Raw genomic sequence first — 16,610 nt, 5'->3', positions numbered from 1 at the left:
TTGAAAAACTTTTCCTGAATTTAAATATATGAAATAGTCTTTCCTTGAGACTTACAGACATAATAATGTGTTATGTATTTAGAATTTATTATGTAAAGTATAAAATCAAACCACTTACTTGAAATCTAGATGTTCAATTAGCACATATCCATCTATAGAAATAAAAATCACTATTACTAATCTGAAAGTTATAATGCTTTGAGATTTTTTTAAAAAACAGTGATTGATTGAAATCTTATGGGCAATAAGCCAGTAACTTACATTTGCCTTTAGAATTGCGACATATCAGTAGATTTTCTTCAGTGATATCAATGACTTCCAGTTCTTCTCCAGGGGTTATTGGCAAGTCAAATATTCCATTTCTTGAATTATTGGAACATGCCACTGCTGTGTTCATGACAGTAATTTCTTTGTCATACTGAAAGGAGAAATTACTAATCGGAATGTGCTTGCATAGTTTTCATTCTTTTTCATTGTAACAAAATTAATGGAGGACATACTATAGTAACCTCAAAATAAACTCAAGATGCTAGATATTAATTAGTTAACTAATGACTAAGGGAAAAGAAAATAATAGCAAGATATTCAGGGAAAGAAAAGTTATTTAAGGAAATAATAGTACATTTATTATTATCACAATCTTACATTTGTTTGTTACGATCATATTTTCAAAGTGTTTTCACACCCATTATCTAATTGTACTAGAATGAATTCTGGTGGGTGAGAAGGCATTAACATTGGTATAAATTAAGTACCATGAATGGTATGTTAACTGTTGCAGTAATAAAGTCACCACCAAACCTGGGAAAGGACAAGTTAAAAAAGAAAAAAAAAGAGGGAAAGAGAAAAACCTCTTTCTTTGTGTAGTGCTTTAGAGTTTATAATTCTTTCTTACACACAGCATTTCTAGCTGTTCTTTCTACCCTTCCTCTCTGGTGGGCTCATGTATTCTTACATACATACAGCTGTAGCACACACATTTTAAAGAGGTAGGAATGATGTGTGGGGCAATTCCCACTCTCCCTTGGTGGCTAACGACGAGCATTTGTGAAAAAAACTGAGGAATTTGATTTCTGACCTCAGGGGAGTTTTTTTCTGTGTGGTAAACTAGCCAACCCATACATCAACAGGTACACCACCTTCTAATGTACTGAAATCCATTGACTGGAAAAAAATATTTCCAGAATATGTAGCTTATATTTACAGATGTCCACTTCACCAAATTAGGGTGGCCAAACATCTTCCTTTGCTTGGGATAGTCTCTACTTATAGTTAATGTCTCTATTTATAAATACTTACTGTGATTAAGTGTGCCTCCTTCCACTCTCAGAAATGTCCTGAATTTGGATGATAAGTTATGATTAACCTATACCAAATGGGATCTAATCCACAAGATTTTTCTTTTGCCCAACAGAGTGATCTTACCCTTTCCAGGCCATTGTTCACTGTGAATGCACAGTGATTTCTTAAAATGTAAATCTGATTAGGTGGTCACCTTCTTTTTTTATAAAGTCGTAAAAACTCTTCATTCAGGGTAAGATCCACATTTCTTAGTTTGACATTCAGAGTCCTTTGCCTACCATCATTCCCCGTCCCCCCATTTCTGTCCCCTTTATTGAAGCCACATCAAGCTATATGATAATCCTGAATGTGCTGTGTACCTTACATATTTCCATGCCATTGCTCCTACTGTTTTCTCTGCCTGAAATACTCTTTTTTCTTAAGTACCTTTTGTGAAGACTTTCATGACTGCCATGTATAATTTACTGTTTTAACTGCACTTTGTATATACCCCTATTATGGTATCTGATTAACATACCATCTCACAAAAGGAAAATGGAAGACAGTTTTATCCATCCTTGTACCCTCAATGCCTGGTACAAATGGGGCACCCAATATTTTGTGATTTGAGCTGAATAAAAATTATTGAAACGGTATAGCTTTTCTAAAGATATATCAAGGAAACTCACCATAGGTGATTAGGAAGAATAGACTCATGTACATATGAGAATGGGGATTTCTGTCCCATATGAGAGTGTCACAGCTACAGTGGGGGGCACTAGATGGAACGTAGGGTCCTTTCAACAGGTAATTGTTACACACTTGTTTTTCAGCTAATCAAATAACGTCACAGATTGCAGTAAATAATTTCATATCACAATTCCTAGATATAGTAACCCTAATCAGCTTTGGTCCAAGCAGAATTTATTAATGATTATGAGGGATTTGTGTATGTTCCTATGTTAGTTCAGTCCAAAAACGTTTTTGGATATTTACACAGTGTTTGTTAGGTACTCCTATTCTGCTCTGTGTATGGGTATAAAAATAGATCATATACCCTTGTCCTCCAGGAGCTCATAGTTTAATTGATGAACATGTAATTGCAATAATGCTAACATTTTGTGATAAGCTAGAGGTTTGCTCAGGTATATACGTATGTATAGGTATGTAATTTCTTTAATCAAGAAGTGTGGGTTCCTAGAGGAGATGCCTCGATTAGGTCATCATAAATGAATAGGAGCTAGTCAGATGGAGAAAAGTAGCAAGTGTACACCAGACAGTTGGAACAGACCAGATAAATGCCTAGAGGAAGGAAATAGCAGGACAAGGATAAAGGTAGACGTTCATTCAAGAAACAGAACTATTGGGCTTCCCTGGTGGCGCAGTGGTTGAGAATCTGCCTGCTAATGCAGGGGACACGGGTTCGAGCCCTGGTCTGGGAAGATCCCACATGCCGCAGAGCAGCTGGGCCCGTGAGCCACAACTACTGAGCCTGCGTGTCTGGAGCCCGTGCTCCGCAACAAGAGAGGCCGCGATAGTGAGAGGCCCGCGCATCGCGATGAAGAGTGGCCCCCGCTTGCCACAACTAGAGAAAGCCCTCACACAGAAACGAAGACCCAACACAGCCAAATAAATAAATAAATAAATAAAACATACTCATCTGATTCAGGATCTTCATGTTAAAAAGAAAAAAAAAAAAAAAGAAACAGAACTAACTATGAACAATTTGTGGCCAAGGCACAAAGTGCAAGCTGAAGAATGGCAGGAAATAAAACCAGAAAGACAAGCAAAAGTCATGACATGAAGAGCTTTATATCTCATGTTAAGAAACCTAATCTTTATCTATTTGGCCATGGGGAACTTTTGAAAGATTTTAGGCAAAGTAGTAATTTGGACAGATTCCATGAGCAGGGTGCATACTTGCTCTCAATCCAATGTCTGGTACATGGAAGGTGTTCAATGTATGTTTCTTAAAATTAATAAATTCTCACTGTGACAGTATATGAAATCAAAAAGGAGGAGTGTTTGAACCTTGCAATTATAGAAAAATGCTCTATGGACTCTAAATGAAAGAAGTTTTTAATCATTTAGTGTGACCATTTTTATGTTGGGAGCTGGAGGGAAAACTTGAACAAGACAAAAATCTCTTCATCAGAAGGGACTCAAGACTTTAGTTCAGAATACACACACACACACACAGTAATATCCCTGATCAGTGTTATAACGGATACTGTGTAATAGATGTATGAAATGTGCTGAGGGAGTAACTTTGCCTGGTTGGGTTAGGGAAGCATGGGTGACATTTGAACATAGCCTTAAAGAATGACTTAGCAGTTTTTCCAAGCAGAGGAAATAGCATGTACAAAGGCATGATAATACAGAAATGTATCAGGAAAAAGTTAACATATCAGATGTTTAATCAAAGATCATGTCAAGGGGCTTCCCTGGTGGTGCAGTGGTTGAGAATCTGCCTGCCAATGCAGGGGACATGGGTTCGAGCCCTGGTCTGGGAAGATCCCACGTGCCGCAGAGCAACTAGGCCCGTGAGCCACAACTACTGAGCCTGCACGTCTGGAGCCTGTGCTCCGCAACAAGAGAGGCCGCAATAGTGAGAGGCCCGTGCACCGCGATGAAGAGTGGCCCCCGCTTGCCGCAACTAGAGAAAGCCCTCGCATAGAAACGAAGACCCAACACAGCCAAATAAATAAATAAATAAATAAGTCAGGAGCTCTTTAAAAAAAAAAAAAAAAAAAATCATGTCAATCCCAGTGAGGCAGACGTGCAACACACTTATAGAATCTTTAAAAAAAGAAATTCCTCTTATTGTTAATTTTTACTTTCAGAGGAGAACGTACCTTGAATCTTTCTCTAAAAAGTTTTTCTTCTCTTTCCATTCTGTTCTTTTCTAAGTTTTGCTTCTTGGTTTTGAAGAAATTCCTGGGAGATAAGCAGGCAGAAATATGCAGGTAGAGTGACGTGTATTATAATAAAACTCTAAGCTTCCAAAGCCATAAACTCATTCTATTTCAGGATAAATTCAGATATAATTTTATGTGTTTAATTTTATACCATTTTCCTGTTGCCTCTCCTTCCTCAAATCTATCTGCATACCTTCCTCCAGAGTCATCTTTCTAAAATTTAATTGATCATGTCACTCTCTTGCTTAAAACCTTTCAATCTGTCTCTACTGCCTATAAGATAAAGTCAAATTCCTTAGTGTGGTACACAGGGCATTTTATAATCTGGCCCCAACCTACCTTTCCAGCTGCCCTTTTCCATATACATTCAAAGTCTACATGGAATATCTTAGAAGGTGGGCTATCATTTCTCTGCCTTTATACCAGGGATACCCTCCCCCAGACTTCTCTGAAAACTGGTCATCATCTTTGATAAAGGGATAATAAAAGGGTTGCACTAATATAGAAAGTAATTCTTATTGGTAGAGTAAGTTGGTAGAAACCATTTAAAAAGGAACAAAGAACACATAGAAAATTGATACATCAATTTACAGGAATAATAATAGACTCAATATTGCATTTTCAAATTTACTCAGTTGAGAAAAAAAGTAAACCATTATATCAGTTTGTTGTAAGAAATAAAAAAGCACGAGAAGATTGTTTCCTAAAAAGACTTATGTATAGACATTAAAATACTAGAAAGCTTTCTTCGGGGTGGAGAAGGGAAACAATTTCACTGTTATTTCATCTCTTGGAATTCTGTTTTGTTATGCTACGCAAAAGTAAAAGTGTGAAGTTTAAGGTAGAAAGATGCTCTTCTCATCTAATGAATACATCTTTCCAACTTGGGAAAAATAAATTACATCTAGTCTAAACTTAAAACAAACTTAAGGAAAGGGCCATCCTATGCCATCCTCTGAGTTTAAATTTGGTATAGACTGATGTGATTTCTTTTGGGGTGCCCGTGTAGGACTTTTCTATACAGATTTCCCAGAGCAGACAGACCATGCAGTGTTCCCAGCTCAGTGACCGTTTAGACAAGGATTTCCCCAAGACACTTGTTAAACAAAGTGCCTCAGCTCCTGCCCCATATCCCAACAACTGAGAAGACTGAAGCACAGAGCACTAAGTGACCATCAGAGATAGGAAAAAGCATCACCACCCCACCAAGCCAACTGGGAATTTGAATCACATGAATAAAGGTGAGATCTTGAGTCAATAAAACATTTTTTAAAATTTCTAACGCTAATGTAGTGATAACTAGAATTATATGGTATTTTAGGGAAATCAGTCTTACTATATGACACCTAGTTTCTCTTCTCAAAGCAGCATTTAAGTTCCAATTGGTGTATTATTTAAGTTCTGTCTTACTGGGGAAAAGTTCCTACAGCCCAAAGGAAGACTGGAAATTTTTCATCGTTTGATAAGGACTGGCTAGAATTCTTCTCTTGCTCCCTATCCACCAAAAGCAGGAATGATAAAGATAAATGTGTGTGACACTTTACATTTTCATATTCTTTCTCTCTTTTAATCCTCTCAGTTGTACTATAATGTAGGTGTTAATATTCTCATTCTGTAGATGAGGAACCTGAAAATCAAATTTAATGACCTGCCCAAGGTCACACAGCTAGTAAGAGGTATAAATCGCAGCAAATAAGCTGTAATTTAAGTGTACATTTGTGCTTACCTTTCTGATTCTTTAGCACCATTTTTCTCTTTTTTTTCCTTTGATATCAAAAACTTGGGCTTCCAAGTTTTTAGTTTATCTTCATCACTAAGAAGAAAAATATTTTGAGCAAGTAAATTAAGATTGAACTAAAACCCTTATGGAACACTCAGTACTTTCTGGGCAACTGTGTTTTACCAAAAAATTAAAAATTAAAAAGTCATCTAGAAGTATATTTTGATAATCTATGGCAAGGCCAGAGAGTAAATATTTTAGGCTTTGCAAGCCATGCCATCTCTACTACTCAACTACTCAACTACTACTCAACTCTGCTATTGCAACTGTATTTACAATAACAAGTGGCCGGCCATATTTGGCCCCCAGGCCATAGCTTGCCAACGCCTGATCTGTGGCAATCCAAATTTGAAGCCAGAATCTGAAAAAGAATGGATATATGTATATGTATAACTGAATCACTTTGCTGTACACCTGAAACTAATACAACATTGTAAATCAACTATACTCCAATATAAAATAAAAATTAAATTAAAAAAAAAATTGAAGCCAGAAGCAAGAGATCAACCTGCTTATAATCACACTTCCTCTTCTTTCTGAGCCTCAGTTTCTTCACCTTAAAACGTGAATGATAAAATGGACCTTCACTGTGGGACAAGACTAATCCAACTAGTATTTAGCATTAGCAGAAAAGGATGCAGAGAGGAGAGAGGGTATTATAGAAGGAACTAATTTTTTTGAGCACCTATGTGTCAAGTCTTATGCTAGGCATTTTACATATGTTAATTAATGTGGTTTTTACAGGAAGTATTACAACAGTCCTTTAAAGTAGTCTTTCATAAAGTTTTACAAAGGGGGAAAGAGATGATCTAGGTAACTTACTATGGTCACAGAAATAGTGGCTTTGAACCCAGTGGCTTTGAATCCAAGTGTGTTTGACTCCAAAGTCTATGGTCTTTCATCATGCCTGCTGCTTTAAAACGTTACCTTGCTGGTATGACAAAGTAACCAATATGTTCATCATTGATGTGAGCAAAATTGGCCCCTCCTCTATCAACCATCTGTATGTCTATGGTGTCTGCACATCAGAACACAGCTTTTCACTGGGTAAGTTATAACCACAAGAATATTACGTCAGAGGAATTTAAAATTTTTTCAGTGACATTGTGTCACAATTCCCTTCAGATTATGGTCACAAGGTCCAACAGAATATCAGGGACTCAGCATCTGACCAGCATTAAAAATGAGGCCTAGGAATATGGGTTTAACAGATACAAACTACTATACATAAAATAGATAAGCAGCAAGGATTTACTGTATAGCACAAGAAATTATATTCAATATCATAATAACCTATAATGGAATATAATCAGAAAAAATAACTGGATCAGTGTGCTGTATACCTGAAACTAACACAATACTGTAAATCAACTGTACTTCAATAAAAAGGAAAGATGCAGCTTAGGGAAAGCTTTTAAGAAGACTTCCAGGACTCGTCTAGGGATCGCCGATCACTCTCTTTTCTCAATGTCTGTTGCCTTTGGAGTCTATAACAAGGAGTTCAGCAGTTACTTCTTTTCTAATTGTCTGATGTTCACTTGTTTTATCTCTTCACTTTAGGTTCCCAAAAGATGGGATCCAGACACACATTCCAGATATATCTACCACAAGCTCAGCACAGTGCTAGGCACAGAGCAAGTGTTTAATGAGAACTTGTGCATGGACTTGTTAGGCAGGAGCTATAGCTGTGAGGGCAGGGAATAGGCAAAGCAAATGCCTGCTTAACAGTTTATTTTCTTTAATGATTATAAAACAATATATTATTTTCAGAAAAGTCATACCAATTTTTACCCATGCCAGCCATGTGACCATTATGGTCAACTCTTTGTCAACTTATTTTAGCTTTTATAGGGATCTAGTTAGAGAGCTTAATTAATTTGGCAGGATGAGGATTGTTTTTTTGCCGTATCACAGGTTAAGAAACTAAGATTCAGAGAAGTAACATGACATGCCATAGGGCCCACTGGGACCAGGTTGTAGAAGCTGTTTCAGTGTCTTTTTCAAGATTCCCCTCTTCTTCCTTCCCTTGCTGACTCTCTAGGGGAAATTCTAATGAACAAAAGGAAATGAAAATCAGAGGTCTGGATTGTCTAGCAGCAATTTAATCCAGAGTTGTTTAGGCATCTCTTCAACCTAATACGTACCAGGAAATGACATGCAAACTAGCCAAGCTGACAAGAACTCAGATATCATCTTCCATCTCCCTTCCTATCCCAAATTCTGCTATTTTCCATCAGTGTTCCATCTGCTACAAATGTCTTTAATAATTGATTTCTCTGAGGCCAAACTACAGAAGATTTACTCTATCACATGAAAAAGGGTCAGATTTTGATAGGGTTAAGTGACTTGGTAAATATCATTTAATCTTAAAATATCTTCTTCATTTTTTTCACCACCCCAAAACACATTTTGATCATCTTTCACCTGAGCACCTTTAACAATATTCTAACAAATGTTCTACTTCCGACCTTCCCTCCAAAGCATTCTGCAGAAGGGTCTAGGTCTAGTTACTCTTCCTGAAGTGTGGCTCTGATTATATTGTCCTCTTGCCCATAGTTCTGGACTTCCTTATTTGGCAGTAGGGCAGAAGAATTTTCTGATAGGGCCCTCCCAGTACAAAACTGCTAGATCCTGGATAAAGGTTTTTTTGTTTTGTTTTAACAAATTGCCACACTTTACACTTAGATTAAGTCCTGTGCGTTATACCTTAATAGCCCCCAGCAAGTAAACTGAAACCAGACAGAGAGCAGTAAGCAGTATGCGAGCACAGAAGACAAGTCTGTCCTGAGGAAAATGCTATCAGCACCACAGTATTTCAGAAGATTAAACTTTACATTAGGGCAAGGTAGGAGTTAAGACGTATCGTCATGTTAGATATTTTTAAAAGCCAGTTCAGCTGTATGCTATTTATATAAGACACATTGAACAAGAATATGGAAATCAGAAAAAGGATCAAAAATGTATCCTAGGGAAATACTAACTAAAAGAAAGGTCAGGTAGGTATAAGATTGGGCAAATTAGACTTTAAGACAAAGCATCACTAGGAAATTAGCTTAGTGTTGTAAAGAGAATGGATTGGGAGTCTAGCTGCTGGGTTTTAATCCTGGTTCTACCACTTACTGGCGCTATGAGCTTGGGCAAATAACTTCACCTCTGTGTCTCAACCTCTCTTCTACAAAATTGGTATAATAATAGTATCTACTTCACAATTGTTGTGAAGATTGAATGAGTTAATACATGTTAAATCTAAAAACAGTGACTGACTCACAGTAAGACCTACATAAGTATTATTTTTGTTATTAATATTATTGATATTAGGGGGGATGGAGATGGCTACGACCTAAAAAGAAACATTTAATTCAGCAGAAGATATTTAAAATTTTGTATGCAACTAATAAAAGAGCCTTAGAATATATAAAGAAAAAAATGATAGAACTTTTGGAAGAAACTGACATATCTACCATCTTTCTGTGAGATTTCAAGCCACTTCTTTCATATATTAATGAATCAAGCATCTAAAAATCCATAAATCTATAAACGATTTTATTAAGAGAATTAACACATACTGTGTTGGCAAAAAAATTCGTTTGGGTTTTTCCGTAACAGTAGAAAAACCTGAACGAACTTTTTGACCAAGCCAAATATTTGATTTAAAGGACATAAGTTGATCCTTGTATCAAACAATTAGAGAAGTCATATTTTTCTAAAGTACACATGGAACATTTATAAAAATTGACCATACTAGGCATGAATCATGTCACAGAATATGTCAAAGTACTGATATCAGCTACTTCCTCAGTGTACTAGTACTGTATCAACCACTTTTCCAGATCACAATTCAATTAAGATAGAAATGACACACGGGGAGGGGGAAGGGTAAGCTGGGATGAAGTGAGAGAGTGGCATTGACATATATACACTACCAAATGTAAAATAGTTAGCTAGTGGGAAGCAGCTGCATTGCACAGGGAGATCAGCTGGGTGTTTGTGACCACCTAGAGGGGTGGGATAGTGAGGGTGGGAGGGAGACGCAAGAGGGAGGGGATATGGGGATATATGTATACGTATAGCTGACTCACTTTGTTACACAGCAGAAACTAACAACATTGTAAAGCAATTATACTCCAATTAAGATGTTTAAAAAAAAATGACAAATAGAATACAGAGCATGGAAACAGATCTTCAGATTTTTGGAAACTTAGTATGACAAAGATGGCATTGTAGAAATGGGGAAAATAGGGGCTATGCAATTAATCATGCTAGAACATTTACCCACATGGAAGAAAATTTAATTGGATCTCTACTTCACTAAAAATGCCAAAATCAGTTCCAGGTAGATCTAAGGCTTATGTGTAAAAGCCAAAAAGTTAACAGTTTTAGAAGAAAATATGGGAGAATATCATATGATCTTGGGATAAAGATTTCTTTAAAGATATAGAAAGCAACAATCATAAATCACATGTATACTTAGAAGGGAAAATACAATAAATGCAAATTTTATAGGGAATACAAATTCATAAGAAAATGCCAGCTTATTTTCCAAAGTGGTTGTACCAATTTACACTCTTCCCAGCAGTATTTAAAGGGAATACTGATCCACATTCTCACCAACAACACAGAAAGAATTCTTAATTTTTACCAATTTATTGGGTATAAGATACTATCTCATTGTGGTATTAATTTGCATTACCTTCATTACTAACAATGTTGAACCTCTTTTAATATGTTTATTCACCCCTCATGTCTTTCTTTCTATAGAAGACCTGTTCATATCTTTTGCCTATTTTTCTGTGGAAAACAAGTTGGCATTTTCTTATGAATTTTCATTCCCTATAAAATTTGCATTATTTTCCCTTCTAAGTATACATATAAATAAGAATATTTGTAGCAGTATTGTTCAAAAGTGCAAAAAATATGGAACTACCCCAATACTCACAAGTAAATGGATAAATTGTGATATGTACATAAAATAGAATATTGTAGAACAGTAAAAATGAATAAATTAATAGTGGCTTAAAAAAGGATGGATTTTGAGTAAAAAAAAAGTTGCAGAATTCTATCTACAACATACCATTTTTACAATGTTAAAATCCCTAATGAAACAATATATTTTTATCACCTGTGTTTGATAACAGTATTTTGGTTTTGAACAGGAAGTGAAAGACGTGAAATGTAGGAGAGTGTTTACCTTGGGGGAAGGCAATGAGATAGACCAAGGGATGTGCACAAGGTAGAGAAACCAAGGCACTGGATATGTTCTGGTTCTGAAGTTGAGTTATGGGTTGAGGGAAATTTGTTTTATCTTGCTTTAAACTTACATGTTTCTTTTTTTCATTTTTACAAATATCATATAATTTATTTTTAAGAAAGAATTCATTCTTAACTCTAATTTTATATTCCAGGGCTCTCCTCTCCATCTCCTGCCAAACTGCATTTCCTGCTCGTAACACCCACTTTCTTGATCACATGCCTTATGGTCCAGTGAAACTTCCCAAACACACTTGTTTTCCATTTACACAGCTGTCCACCGCTCTCCCCCCAGCAAACCTTCCCCGCTTCTCTCTCTCTCTCTCTCTCTCTCAACCCCAATCTCCAGCTGTCAAAATGTTTCCTATCCTTGCTTCTTTAACTTGGCACAGAGACTTTTCTGATCCCCTAAATAATGGAAATGTCTACCAATTCTGAGCTTCCAAATTATTTTGCACATTTTTTGGAGGCGGGTCCTTCTTTGTCATCTGATTTAACAAACGATGCTTTGGTATGAGGCCACATGATAGAGATCAGAAAGCCACAGCCCCTACCTCAGGGAGTTCCCATCTAGAGGAGGAGACAGGCAAGAAATAAGACGAATACAACTATGAAAAGAATGTTCTGATAAAAAGGGGGACCTAACCCAAATAGATAAGCTCAGAGAGGACTTCCTGGGGAAAGCAAAATCTGAATTCAGTTTTAAATAATGAAGGATAAAATAGTCAACCAAGCAAAAAGCATGGCAAAGTGTGTTACAGACAGAACAATTCTTTTGTTCTTAAATTCTCACCTCCTTGGAAAGGCCTTCCCCAGATATCTACTTTAAAATGACTATCAATCTCCTTCCAACACACACACCATATGTCCACTCTCTTTCAAAATATCCAAAGCAATCAAATTCCTGTTTAATTATAGATTTTTAAATTAATTAATTTATCTGTCTCTCCAATCAGATAGGAATAGGAATTACATCTGTTTCATTCACTGCTTTATACCAACACTTAGCATAGTGTCTGGCATATAGTACATGCTCAGTAAATATTTGTTGAATGAATTGAAGAAATTGGAACAAATGTGAAGGTTTAGAAATGCTGGAAAGCTTGAAGAGTTCAAGGAACACCCAAATGTAGAGTATGGATGGAACATAGGAATGGTGAGTGAGTGGGAAGTACAGCTGAGGCTGAGAGTTTGCCAGCAGCTGGATCAATAATGAATTTTATGCCTTCTTAAGCAGTTTGGATTTCATTTTGAGAGCAATGGACAACCACTAACCATTTTTAAGCTGGTGAATGGTGGGTTTTGTGACATGATCCTATTTGTACTTTAGAAAGTTTGGAAAATAAACTGAAGTGGAGGTGAGGTGGCCATTCAGGAAGTCATTGCAATGATCCAGCTGAGAAGCAATGAGTGCCTTCATGTGGCTGTGCAGTGGGGATGGGGAAGCAGGAACATTTTGAGAGTTATTTAAACAGAAGAGGGTGCAGGGCATGAGAGGAGGAGGAGTCAAGGACAATGAATGCCTAGGGTTTTGATTTGAGCAACTGTGTGTTTATTGAAACAATCACCAACATAGAGATTAGAAGAAAGGGATCATATTTGGATGGCGACAGTTGAGATTATGAGTTATTATGGAATTCTGAGTTTCAAACAGTGTTATCTAGCAGGCTTATTAAAGTGGAAGAGAGAAATCTGACCTCAAAATTGTAAATTTTGATATCTTTACTATAGTGATTGTAATTAAAGCCCTAGATGTAGATGAGACCATTCAAGAACATATAAAGGAAAAAGGGAAGAGAACTGATACAGGAAATCTGAGAAACACATAATTTTTAAAGAAATGAATGGCAGAATTAGAACACATACATGCACACAAAACCAAAACTAACCAACCAAACAGGAGGAGCAACAGCCAAAGATGAAGAATAAGAAATAATGATAACATAGAAACCTGGGGGAAAGTTAATATTTTTTTCCTTTGAAGGATGGCATGATCAACAATTTAAGATATTACAAAGAAGCCAAGTATAATAAGGACTTACATGTATCCACTGGATTTAACAAAGAAGTTATTAGTGACCTTACCAAAAACAAGTCTGCTGTCATGGTGGAACAGAACCCCAGTCGCAGTGAGCTTGGAAAGATGTATCCAAGATGAGCAGAGGAGACCTTTATTTGCAACCATTTAGTTGAGAGGGAAAGGACAGATAGTAAGTAGCTAGAGAAAGGGTATTGAGTTTCAGGATGGTTTCTCTTTTTTGATAGATTTTAGTTATTTAGGCCTTGAGAACAGAGGTTCTGTCAGGTGGTGCTTGCCATCTTCCACAGGAGGCATTTAAATAAGTATTTGTTATGTTGAAATGAGTTTCAAGTCTATAGATTCAAAGGTAAGAAACAAAGCTCCAGTGAGTTTTCAATCACCTACCACTGTTAGGTCATCTGCATTACTCATTATTTTCCTTTCCTAGTGGGGGCAATATATCACAACTTGACTTTTCACCCAGTAACCAAGGATCTGAAGGGATGGCCCTCTGACCGTATTTAACAAAGCATCAGGAAATGGGTTAAATATCAGCAGGGATGACCAATGCGGTAAATTGACTTACTTTGACTTTTTTTCATTTATGTCCACATCATCATAGATAATAACTTCCTGAGACCTAAGTTCTAGGGTCAAGATAGGATCAAAATAGTCTATTATTAGGTATGGTTTGTACAATCCCCAGCTTTCCAAATTATACACAATTACTTAATTATCTAGGTGCATCCCCATGCCTGTTTTATCAAAATCTGATCATAGGATATAGAAAGGATCAAAGAACAAAACAAGTATCCATTTGGGAAAAAGTTCAACTGAGGATTAAAAAACAGTGAGATGTCCTAGTATCTCAAACACATGCATAAATATTTATATCAATTTGATTTCATGTGGATTTCCAGAAAATATGAGTTGCTGAAAGGATCATGTTTAGACTAGGTTCCCATCATCCTGGAACTGGACAAAGATGTTATAATGCTAGAGCAGTGAGAGGGCTTAATTCCTAGGGCAAAAAAAATAACTTAATAGAACATTAATGTTGATTTTTCTTCCATGATTTTTATTTCAAAACACTGACAACTGCTTCTTTATAATAATCTTGCATAAAATTGAATCTGACTGAGTACATAATCATAATTAGACGTTTTCAATTTAGGATATTCACATTCCTTGGTGCTCTACATAGAATTCCATAATATTCAAGTGACTCACCACTTGAACTAGTTAGAAACCTTTTGGCATAATTATTCACAATTCATAATTCAGTTATTCATATACTTGGATGGGGGTGCAATGCGTGCCTATTCTAAGTTGACCTTTTTTTTTTTTTTTTTTTTTTTTTACAGAGACCGAGGATATTTTGGGAAAGCTGTTATTTTTTAATTTTATTTATTTATTTTTATTTTTGGCTGCGTTGGGACTTCGCTGCTGCACACAGGCTTTCTCTAGTTGCGGCGAGGGGGGGGGGCTACTCTTCATTGCGGTGTGCAGGTTTCTCATTGCGGTAGCTTCTCTTGTTGCAGAGCACGGGCTCTAGGCGCACGGGCTTCAGTAGTTGTGGCACGCAGGCTCAGTAGTTGTGGGCTCACGGGCTTAGTTGCTCCATGGCATGTGGGATCTTCCCCGACCAGGGCTCGAACCCATGTCCCCTGCATTGGCAGGCGGATTCTTAAGCACTGCGCCACCAGGGAAGCCTGGGAGAGCTGTTATTATACCAGGTTTGTGTAACTATTTGTTATTTAGTGCAGCAAACTTATATTTGTGGAATATAATATACATTTGAATTGTCAAGTCAGAGTAAAATCAAAGTAGCCACCATCGCTAGAGCCCATAAACTAAACCTGACAAACAACAAAACACATGGCCCTCTCTCATCGATAGATTCAACTTACTGAACGTGATTGAGAGCAAGCACACTAGATGTCAGGCACTGTACTAATTTGTGCACTGTTGTTTTTATAGCAAAGCAAAAAGTATTCCAATGACCCATCCTTGATTCAGTTAGTATGTGTACTGCAAAGTGGTCATGTTCAAATTACTGTCTTAATTCGGGTGAGTTGGCTGTTAAATCCTTCAGAAGGTTATGTGGTATAATGTAAAATGCAGGAGCTTCATATTCAGAGACTTGAGTACAAATCCTAGGTCACTAAAATATGGATGTGAGTCCTAGAGCCTTCCTAAAAAGGGATAATGCATCTATTTCTCGGATTTTAAGAGGCCTGGCGTATAGGAGGCACTTGAGAAATGTTACTCATCTTCCCCAATGTAAGTACTACTATTGTGTAAAATGTCTTTGATTTTGATGTATCAATTTTTCATTAAACGTGGAATGCAGGAAGAATTACCACTTCTCTTTCTCAGACTGTGAATATGGCAGTGCTGAATAATTTTGTTCCAGCAAATAAGCGAATGTCACTTACCTAAATCAGGCAGCGAAATGGAAAGTGCACTGTTAATTGACAAAAGACACAAAGGGTTAAGGGAAAAAGCCATGTTCAGAGATATTAGCTGATACATCTCAAATAACATATTGATGACTAGGTTTCTTGATATAGATGCTTTGGGGGAAAGAAACGAAGCCCACCTTTCCTGCAGCTTTGTTCTGATCACCTCCCCTCTCTTGTAAATGAGCTTATTTATCCCCGGTGACCACCCACACACCCTTTCCTAACGAGACAATCTCAGGCTGTCCCTTAGCCCTGCCCTTCTTTGTCCACAGGATTCTGTTTCTGCCTTCTACCTTCCACGATGCCAATTCAATGTGGGGTAAGTATGGTGAGAGAGAGCCATCTGGAGACGCTGGACCCTGACTATGTATATGTTTAACCAAAGAGGTGACTTGAGGGGAGAATTCCAGGCCAGGTGGAAATGGAAGATGGTAAATGTGCTAAGTAGGAGAGGACATTGGCTAGGTAGATCATCTGGTTTTCTTCACATCTCACAGTTAAGATTACATGAAAGGAAGCATGATGTGGTAGGAAAAAATCCATGTATTTTAAGCAATTAATTGAAGTTCAGTCCTACAGGTATTCTGGGGACACTCATCACGGGCCAGGCCCATGTGCTGGGTTTTCAAAATGATCAGACACAGTTTCTGTCCTGAAGTAGCTCGCGGTTTAGTGAGGGGCACCAAAAGTAAGTTAATATAACACTCTGTGATAAGAACATAATAAAGGACTGACCAAAGGAACAGCACTAACCTTTATGGAAGCTTTAGTTCTCCATTTCCAAAATGAATACCAGCACCTATCTTGTAGAGTTCCCTTTGTACGGGATGAGCTTTCCTAAGTGAATGTGCCTGGGACAGGGCTGATACCCAGTGATCCCTTCCATTGGTGTCTATGAG

General features: G+C 37.1%; 1 protein-coding gene across 3 annotated transcripts in view; it reads right to left on the bottom strand.

Moving 5' to 3' along the window:
• FYB2 (FYN binding protein 2) overlaps positions 1 to 16,610 on the bottom strand; it is a 145,345-nt gene that overhangs the window by 5,596 nt on the left and 123,139 nt on the right. Inside the window, exons 14-19 of one of the 3 annotated variants that reach the window (XM_082414938.1) lie at positions 15,685 to 15,713; positions 13,833 to 13,893; positions 5,926 to 6,012; positions 4,137 to 4,218; positions 262 to 418; positions 119 to 152 (exon numbers count right to left, since the gene is read on the bottom strand). In XM_082414938.1, the coding sequence (XP_082271064.1) occupies positions 119 to 152; positions 262 to 418; positions 4,137 to 4,218; positions 5,926 to 6,012; positions 13,833 to 13,893; positions 15,685 to 15,713 (450 nt within the window). Of the gene's footprint in view, positions 1 to 118; positions 153 to 261; positions 419 to 4,136; positions 4,219 to 5,913; positions 14,914 to 15,684; positions 15,714 to 16,610 lie in introns of those variants that run through there. The other 2 variants (XM_082414939.1, XM_082414940.1) reach the window with 2 other exon arrangements.

This window comes from Balaenoptera physalus (genome assembly GCF_965194825.1).
Source record: "Balaenoptera physalus genome assembly, chromosome: 1".
Classification (NCBI taxonomy): Eukaryota; Metazoa; Chordata; class Mammalia; order Artiodactyla; family Balaenopteridae; genus Balaenoptera; species Balaenoptera physalus.
The sequence above is the reverse complement of the archived record's forward strand: the minus strand, read 5'-3'. Positions and strand labels throughout refer to the sequence as shown.